Source organism: Triticum dicoccoides, chromosome 1A (genome assembly GCF_002162155.2).
Source record: "Triticum dicoccoides isolate Atlit2015 ecotype Zavitan chromosome 1A, WEW_v2.0, whole genome shotgun sequence".
NCBI classification, from domain to species: Eukaryota; Viridiplantae; Streptophyta; class Magnoliopsida; order Poales; family Poaceae; genus Triticum; species Triticum dicoccoides.
The window spans coordinates 140,381,282-140,391,021 of record NC_041380.1 but is presented as its reverse complement, the minus strand read 5'-3'; the positions used below and the strand labels follow the sequence as shown (position 1 = coordinate 140,391,021).

The window sequence follows — 9,740 nt, the reverse complement described above, 5'->3', positions numbered from 1 at the left end:
ATATATATATATATATATATATATATATATATATATATATATATATATATATATATATGTAGAGGGAGTTAGAGGAGTCCAAATGAGGCGTGATTTTCGACCACGCGATCATGATCGAACGACCGAGAGGATGGAGGGGGTTTGGATGGGTTTTGGTCCACTTTGGAGGGGTGTTGGGCTGCAACGCACACGAGGCCTTTACCGTTCCCCGGTTAACCGTTGAAGTATCAAACGAACTCCAAATGGCACGAAACTTGACAGACGGTCTACCGGTTGTGTACCAAGGCCGCTTGGCAAATTTTGGTCTAATCTGAGGAAGTTTAACACCCGCTCATGAAAAGAGACAAAAGAGGGCGCCGGAGGACATAGGAGTGTCGGATTGCAAAACGGACAACAGAGAAAATGCTCGGATGCATGAGACAAACACGTATGTAAATGCGATGCACATGATGACATGATATGAAATGCATGACACGCAAACAAATGACAAGGCAACAACAGCGAATAATTGGAAGACACCTGACGCAACGGTCTCGGGACGTTACACCCCATCCCGGCTTCGTTTGTGTAGATCCTTTAGCTAATCTCAATTAATGATGCACAAGAAAAACAATTTAAAATAATTTAATCGAACTGAAACTTTTCTTTGTCCTACTCATTCCCTTAAAACAAAAAACAACATATTAACTTATGAAAAGCATCATGTAACGTTGGACGGAAGAATCAGATTAATTATAGTGTCGTTCTTTTCCGCTTTTGATTATCGCATGTGTAGTGTGTTTAAATACCTCAAGAGCCTTAAAATATCATTTATGTGGGTTCCTCCTAAAATATCTCATTTCCTTTACACCATTTTGACGTTCTGTCATCCAATCCTATCAGACTATGTCAGACGTGGGTCGATGCGGGATGGGCCATAGAAAAAAAAAGGCACTCACGATATCTCTGTGGAGGCACTCATAATTGGTATTGAGTCACTAAAATTTGTTTGCCCCGTTGCAACGGACGAGCAATTAGCTAGTATAAAGAAAACTTGATGGGAAAAGCTAGATGGCTATAAGTTAATAGATTATCAGTTTTCAGAAAATTAAAATGCTCTAATCATATAGCGCATACTTTGAGTGTGTTGGGCCTCTTTGCTTACCAAAATGTTGTCAATACGATCGTTTCAATCGGTGGCTGCTCGCGCGCACCATATGTGAATGTGATGCATGGTATGCTGATTTCACCGAACTTGTAGGTGACGGAATGACACAATGCTCCTTTCAAAAAGTGAAATTGAACGTTCACATCATCGGTCTGATCTGATCTAGTATGAACAGGTCGAGAAAAGTCAAAAAAGATGAGAGCATGGCGTCGTGTCCTCCTTGCCCTTTCCTCAGTCATCCTCCGCAGTGTTCTCAGGGCTTTGTGGGCTCTGCTTTCCATCTACATGAACTGTCACTTCCGTCGCTGCTTCGCCTGCCACCGTCCGTCCATGCCTCGTCAGTCCCCGAGCTGGCCGTACTGTCGCCGCGTGCCTCGACTGCTCCCATCTCTCTCTCTCTCTCTCTCCCCCCTCCCCATCCCACTTCGCCCCATTGGACCTTCTTGACGGCGGCGGCGCTCGATCGGCGGTGGGCATTGCTCCTTCTCGGCGTGCACTGGTGAGTTCCACTGGCTATGTGCTCTGCTTTCTGTCCTATGGCATCCAGTTTGAGCTAGCCTCTGTTGCATAATCTGCAAGCCACTGAGTTGGGATTTGCAGTCAATAACTGTAAATCTTGCTTCAATCTTGTGCAAGATGCACTCAGCTTAGCAGATGAGCGTCATAATTGTCTAAAAACTCACTTGATTTTACTCTTCATTCTGCAACCAAGACAGCACAGATTGGCTGCTTATTTCGGGACAGCACAGCCCATTGGTTCTTCAGTGATGCCTCGGAGCAGGAGCCATCGCAAACTAAGCTCGCCTTGCTCCCCGAAGGCCGTCCACAAGGTCATCTCCCGCTTCTCCCTCGAGAAGAAGCAGCTCGTGCGGTCAATCGATTTCGGGGGCTTGCTGGAGCTGCCACTGCACAGGAAGGTTGGCCACAGGTTCTCCCTGTGGCTCCTGACCAAGGTAGTACGAGATGCCGCCGGTGCCAGTGCTAGCCAGCCTGCAGCAGTCGGCAAAGTAGCCGGCATACTGTTCTACCCACAGGACGTCAGCAAAGTGTTCGGCGTGCCTTCCGGAGGACGTCCGGTGCCCAAGAAGGATCAGGTTCAGGGGCTGGTCTCCGACGAGGCCAAGGCGACCGTGCGCGGCGCGCTCAGCTTGGAGGAAGGAGACGACAGCAGACTCAGAATCCTGCATGCTGCAAAGCATGTGCTGAAGAAGAAATTCCGTCGGGGAATGGCGGAGAAGGACCGGGCTGCATTCAAGATCGCGTTCGTGGTCTTCGTTGTGGGGAATCTGCTGGCTCCAAGGGCGACCGACTCTGTATCCTTGGACTACTTCATGGCCCTGCGGCGTCCTGACGAGATTCAGACGTATGACTGGTCCGAGTACGTGATTCGTGTCATTTTGGACTCTGTCTGCCAAGTTCAGGCCGCTTTCGCTCAGGGGCGGCCTGTGGAGAATCTGTTTGGATGCATTATTGGCCCTGTTTGGATCCTCTAACTCAGTTAAAGGTTAGAGTTAGACTCTAACCCTGAACTAACCCTGAACTAACTCTAACCAAAGAGATGTTTGGATGACAAGGTTAGATTGACAATAAATATTCTTTCTCAATCATTTGGCTACTTTGAACCCTATTTCTTGCCGGATTTGGTGTGGCCGGCTCTTATGTGGCCTCCTCCCACTCACAATTGACATAAATAAATGATCTTTACAAATCAAGGGTCCAAGACATGATAAATTTTATTTTATTTTCTCCATACAAATGTATGTCCCACTTAAACATACAAATGAGATGTCCCACTTAAACATACAGGATAATGAAAAAGTAAAACTAGTTAAGATATGAGAGATTCATCAAGATTTACTGATGAAAAAGGCAGTACACACTCATTTGTATAAAAGTAGTATATACTCAGTAAAACAAGTAGATCACAAGTAATCAGTACCTACTCATTCTGAATGAAAAAACACCCAGTATATGCATATTACGAAACCAAGCAGTACATACTGTATACGCAAAAAAAAAACAGTACACATTCTCTAGCTGTTTGTTTCTTGCGATTAGGTATATCCAAGATGAAGTATCGGCTCAGATTCATCAAGATTTACTGCTCCAGACTTAAATTATTTGACTGGCTCAGGTTCATCAACAGTCCATTTTACTTACATAAAAGCATATATAGTCGTAACTACGTGCATAGAAGACCCATATAAGACCCATATACTTTGCCAATGCAATGAAAAATAATCACAGCAGCGACCCAACTGAGTAGGAAGAAAAACTTGGTCACAACCACGGATAAATCTTCACAGCAGTGACAACATATTTAAAGATATACTACCTGCACCAGAAAAGAAGATTCAGTAGCGCATCCAGAAAATGAAATTGTACCAAAAAATTATTTAATGATGAAGTATTGAGTTGATCACACTATATAGATCAGCTCTTCATTTCTTAATGCTCTAAATTTGCACAAGAACATCTGCAACAAAAGAGGAGGCTGAACAGGATGTTCTGATTCAGTTAATGTTCTTCACATAACTCTCTTTTTTATGTAAAATGCATCGATGGTTTTCTTTAACCACCCGTTCTGTTAACAAAAAATAGTACAAAATCTAGCTATTACATGCGCAGACATCCATTGCTCTTGCTCATGCATGCACCAGCCACATGTGCATAGCCTCCGCCTAGTCCTTAATCACCGGCCACTCACTCCACCCAAGCAGGACGAACGAACTCACCTTCGCTGGATCCCCGGTAGATGTGCCGCCTCGGACGACAGAGAGAGAGAGAGAGAGACGACCGGGGACGGGGGAGGAGGGCGAGCGCCGGCCGGAGGAGGGCGCGCCTGGGGTTCCGGTGGCGCGGCGCTCGGGTTGGCGGTGCGGCGCTTGGGCGGGGGCGTGATGGGGAACAGGAGAGGAGTCGCGGAGGGGCGGTGCGGGAGGGAAGGATCTGGTGCGGAAGGGAGATTTTTTTAGTTGTTTTTTCAGTGGTCCCTAGAAAATCTAACCCAAAAGATCCAAACACATGGGTTAGTTTCAGCTAGTTGGATCTAACCCATATAAAAAAACTATCCCGGGCGAGAGGTGCTAGTTGGGTTAGATTTTCTAGGGACCACTGAAAAAACAACTAAAAAAATCTCCCTCCCGCACCAGATCCTTCCCTCCCGCACCGCCCCTCCGCGACTCCTCTCCCGTTCCCCATCGCGCCCCCGCCCAAGCGCCGCGCCGCCAACCCGAGCGCCGCGCCGCCGGAACCCCAGGCGCGCCCTCCTCCGGCCGGCGCTCGCCCTCCTCCCCCGTCCCCGGTCGTCTCTCTCTCTCTCTCTGTCGTCCGAGGCGGCACATCTACCGGGGATCCAGCGAAGGTGAGTTCGTTCGTCCTGCTTGGGTGGAGTGAGTGGCCGGTGATTAAGGACTAGGCGGAGGCTATGCACATGTGGCTGGTGCATGCATGAGCAAGAGCAATGGATGTCTGCGCATGTAATAGCTAGATTTTGTACTATTTTTTGTTAACAGAACGGGCGGTTAAAAGAAAACCATCGATGCATTTTACATAAAAAAGAGAGTTATGTGAAGAACATTAACTGAATCAGAACATCCTGTTCAGCCTCCTCTTTTGTTGCAGATGTTCTTGTGCAAATTTAGAGCATTAAGAAATGAAGAGCTGATCTATATAGTGTGATCAACTCAATACTTCATCATTAAATAATTTTTTGGTACAATTTCATTTTCTGGATGCGCTACTGAATCTTCTTTTCTGGTGCAGGTAGTATATCTTTAAATATGTTGTGTCACTGCTGTGAAGATTTATCCGTGGTTGTGACCAAGTTTTTCTTCCTACTCAGTTGGGTCGCTGCTGTGATTATTTTTCATTGCATTGGCAAAGTATATGGGTCTTATATGGGTCTTCTATGCACGTAGTTACGACTATATATGCTTTTATGTAAGTAAAATAGACTGTTGATGAACCTGAGCCAGTCAAATAATTTAAGTCTGGAGCAGTAAATCTTGATGAATCTGAGCCGATACTTCATCTTGGATATACCTAATCGCAAGAAACAAACAGCCAGAGAATGTGTACTGTTTTTCTTTTGCGTATACAGTATGTACTGCTTGGTTTCGTAATATGCATATACTGGGTGTTTTTTTCATTCAGAATGAGTAGGTACTGATTACTTGTGATCTACTTGTTTTACTGAGTATATACTACTTTTATACAAATGAGTGTGTACTGCCTTTTTCATCAGTAAATCTTGATGAATCTCTCATATCTTAACTAGTTTTACTTTTTCATTATCCTGTATGTTTAAGTGGGACATCTCATTTGTATGTTTAAGTGGGACATACATTTGTATGGAGAAAATAAAATTTATCATGTCTTGGACCCTTGATTTGTAAAGATCATTTATTTATGTCAATTGTGAGTGGGAGGAGGCCACATAAGAGCCGGCCACACCAAATCCAGCAGGAAATAGGGTTCAAAGTAGCCAAATGATTGAGAAAGAATATTTATTGTCAATCTAACCTTGTCATCCAAACATCTCTTTGGTTAGAGTTAGTTCAGGATTAGTTCAGGGTTAGAGTCTAACTCTAACCTCTAACTGAGTTAGAGGATCCAAACAGGGCCATTGTCTTGCAGGTAGGCAGGGAGCTACACTTGTGGTTTTTAGTATTAGGATGCAGTGTTTGCTGATTGGCTTTATTATTAACAACCTGTAGATATTCTATCTGGATAACTTGGATTTTGGTCGTGAGAAGAATCTGCTGCATGATCACACACCACGATCCAAGGCATACGACTACGACACGATTAAGAAGCTCGCCGAAGCCGATCGCGCCCGTTCTCGTGATGGTGGTTTAAGGTCCTTTGGTAAAAAGTTGGTACGTTGTATCTTTGAGATTCTTTTTTCTTTATGATGATATATGAGTGTTTATGGTATTATTGGTTTATAAATGGTTGCTTGACAGGCAAGAGAGGCCTCTGATGTTTGTTACGAGCGTTCCATCGCTCGATGCGGTAACCACGTGAACGGTGTTGTGGTTGGTTCAGCCGACGGTGGAGAACAGGGTGGCCACTCTGATGATATAGTCTTCACGGATGGTAGAGCTTTCAATCAGGTACTATTAACTACCGAGCGGAAGTCTGCTGGAGCTACCAAGTGTAGTTTGCGAGAATGTTGTAAAAATATTTACCATGGACATTCTGATGCATTCAGGCTCAGTGTATGAGAACAATCTTACAAAAAAGAAGTGTTTGTTAAGACAGAAATGGGCAAACTACTGTTTTCACAGAAGAATTATTATGCACACTTTTAATGTGTGCACATTTGATTTTGAAGTAGTGCTACATGCTTTTATTAATGCTTTCAAGAACATGCTCCTATTTTTGTGATTTTGCAGAAAATTTTATGTGAAGTGTGTGGAGATGTTGGCGAGGAAGAGCTCGTGATGTTCTGCGCTTGCGGTGCTACTGTGCATCAGTACGTTTCTCTATAATATATCATATACTCCATAATGATCTTAGACTGCACCCTGAAGTTCAAACATTCTGAAATTTACCTTCATCATATATGTCATTAAAATAAATTTTGTAATACTGCGATCTTACTAATTTGCATTAACCTGAGTTGCAAATCTAATATCGAAGTTAAGTCTGAGAAACTATGAAAATTCAAAACATTCTTTACTTCCGTAAAAAGAAAGAAAGAACTAATTATATTTTTTACGTCTTTATTAGACAAAATATAGATGTTCCAAGCCTCTCACTACTGATATCCATCTTTGGCCGAACCATGTGCTGTTTAGTGAGTATACTCTACTCTCACTGGGAAGTTAGTTCGGTGATAATTAAAATGGGTTTTGACTATTTTTCTTCAATTGTTATTTGGTCATTATTGTCTGTTGCTTGATCGATGTGATCCATTGTTCTGCAGATATTGTTCGGACCCGGTTGTTCTTGATGCAACATTAGTAGAATGGTCATGTGATGAGTGTCAGGCAAAGCAAGACAATGCTGCTGCTGACAAATTATTAGAAGAGGTGCTGAACCGAAAACGGCCAAGTCATTATCTAACGGACTCCTCCACAAGGAATCAGTCAAGCACCAAAATTACAGTGGCAACAAACGGTATCTCGAAAAAGGCTTATGTGCGAAAGGGTGATCAAGAAGAACATTTCGCGTAAGAAGTCCAGTTCATGTGCTTGCTGACGTTGACAGATCAAATTCTTTCTACCCAAGGGATTGTTTAGAGGAACTCATGTCACATATTTTTTTTAAAAAGAGGGGACTCCCCGGCCTCTGCATCAGAACGATGCATACGGCCACATAAATAAATAAAATAGGTTCAACAATGTCATGAAGTCTTGAAACAAAATACAGGCGAGCTTACATAGAGCCTCGATGCCAAGACAAGAAAAGGCCATAAAGCCACAACCGGCTGGCAAAATAAAGATAGGAAAACTAATTGCCTATCCTATTACATGACCCTCATCCAAACCGGTTGAAAATATCCCGGGCTACCATCTCCTACCGGACAGATCCAGTAACCAAACGCTTCCTGGCCTCCGTCGGAGTGAGTAAGGATCACATACAGATCAGCGCCGTAGCACGGAATACAATCTGCAAAAAAATGAATAATAGTTTTTCTGTTAAAAGCCAAATCATTTCTGCAGTTCCAAATTGCCCATAACAACGCACAAACTCCTACACGAATATGTCTAGCTATGTCGGACTCTATCCCATCCAGCCACGTTCCAAATAACGACCCGACCGAACTTGGAGGAGTAATGTTAAAGGCAATTTGCACGATGCGCCACAGAATTCTCGCCAATGGACACTCAAAGAAGAGATGCTTAATGGTCTCGTCCTGATCACAGAAACTACACCTAGTAGATCCTGTCCAATTGCGCTTAACCAAGTTGTCCTTTGTTAAAATAACCTGTTTATGGACAAACCACATAAACACTTTAATTTTCAAAGGAACTTTTACTTTCCAAACATGTTTGGAGCTAGGAATGACAGTCGAGTTAATAACATCGATGTACATCGACTTAACAGTAAATTGTCCAGACCTAGTAAGTTTCCAACACAACTGATCGGGCTGATTAGCTAGCTGGACTTCCATCAGTCTACGCACCAAATGAAGCCAAGCTTCCCATCTATCACCAACAAGCACCCTCCGAAACTGAATATTAAGGGGAATGGACTGCATAATCGTTGCAACTAGCGCATCACATCGCTGGACAATACGATACATGGTTGGGTACTGTAGTGCCAATGGTGTATCACCCAGCCAAGTATCCTCCCAGAAACGTGTATCATTGCCATCACCGACAATAAACTTTGTTCTATTAAAGAAGGCTGTCTTAACTCTCATAAGCCCCTTCCAAAATGGTGAATCAGTTGGTCTCACTGTCACCTGTGACAAAGTTTTGGAATGCAGATACTTGTTATGGAGAATCTGCGCCCAAGTTGCGTCAGTCTGAACTGATAGCTTATTCAGCCACTTACTAAGCAGGCATCTGTTCTTGACCTCAAGATTCTCGATACCCAAACCCCCTTGGTCCTTTGGTCGACAAATAACATCCCACTTGGCGAGTCTATACTTTCTCTTAAGTTCATCACGCTGCCAAAAAAATCTTGATCGATAGAAGTTCAGCCTTTTCCTAACCCCAACTGGAACCTCAAAGAAAGAAAGTAGGAACATCGACATACTCGTGACCACCGAATTAATAAGAATTAACCGGCCTCCATATGACATAAGTTTGCCCTTCCAGCAACTAAGTTTCTTTTCAAACCGATCTTCGATGCATTTCCACTCTCTGTTCATTAGCTTACGATGGTGAATGGGTATACCTAGGTAAGTAAAAGGTAAAGCCCCTAATTCACATCCAAACAATTGCCTATAAGCCTCTTGTTCCTCCTTGGCTCTACCAAAGCAGAACAACTCGCTTTTATGAAAGTTAATCTTTAACCCGGTCAATTGTTCAAATAAGCATAACACCAACTTCATATTTCTCGCTTTTGCCAGGTCATGCTCCATAAAGATGATTGTATCATCAGCGTACTACAGAATGGACACACCTCCATCAACTAGGTTGGGCACCAAGCCACCCACCTGACCGGCCTCCTTTGCCCTACCTATGAGAATTGCCAACATGTCAACCACAATGTTGAACAAAATAGGGGACATTGGATCTCCTTGCCGCAGGCCTTTGTGTGTCTGGAAATAATGCCCTATATCATCATTTACTTTAATTCCAACACTCCCTCTTTGCGTAAAGGATTTTACCTGGCGTCGCCAAGCCTAATCAAAACCCTTCATACGCAAGGCCTGTTGAAGGAATGGCCATTTGACTTTGTTGTACGCTTTTTCGAAATCCACTTTGAAAACAACCCCATCTAGCTTTTTCGTGTGGATTTCATGGAGCGTTTCATGAGGGACCACTACCCCCTCAAGGATATTCCTGTCCGGCATGAAAGCAGTTTGGGTAGGCTGCACAACAGCATGCGCGATCTGTGTGAGCCTATTGGTCCCGACCTTGGTGAAAATTTTGAAACTAGCATTAAGAAGACAGATTGGCCTGAATTGCTC

General features: G+C 43.6%; 1 protein-coding gene across 1 annotated transcript; it reads left to right on the top strand.

Annotated features, from left to right (window-relative positions):
* Nucleotides 1-1,407: 1,407 nt before the first annotated feature.
* On the top strand, nucleotides 1,408-7,329 carry LOC119274664. Its single transcript, XM_037555416.1, has 6 exons — nucleotides 1,408-1,646; nucleotides 1,864-2,625; nucleotides 5,866-6,027; nucleotides 6,115-6,264; nucleotides 6,547-6,626; nucleotides 7,080-7,329. Exons 2-6 carry the CDS (start codon nucleotides 1,915-1,917, stop codon nucleotides 7,327-7,329), a joined length of 1,353 nt encoding a protein of 450 aa, XP_037411313.1. The 5' UTR covers nucleotides 1,408-1,646; nucleotides 1,864-1,914.
* The last annotated feature ends 2,411 nt before the right edge of the window (nucleotides 7,330-9,740 follow it).

Excerpts from the sequence above, each read along its gene's own strand:
- LOC119274664 (XM_037555416.1), top strand. The coding sequence starts at position 1,915 with ATGCCTCGGAGCAGGAGCCATCGCAAACTAAGCTCGCCTTGCTCCCCG. Across the intron at positions 2,626-5,865 it reads TTGGATGCATTATTGGCCCT|ATATTCTATCTGGATAACTT; the intron begins GTTTGGATCCTC and ends AACAACCTGTAG. Across the intron at positions 6,627-7,079 it reads TGCGGTGCTACTGTGCATCA|ATATTGTTCGGACCCGGTTG; the intron begins GTACGTTTCTCT and ends ATTGTTCTGCAG.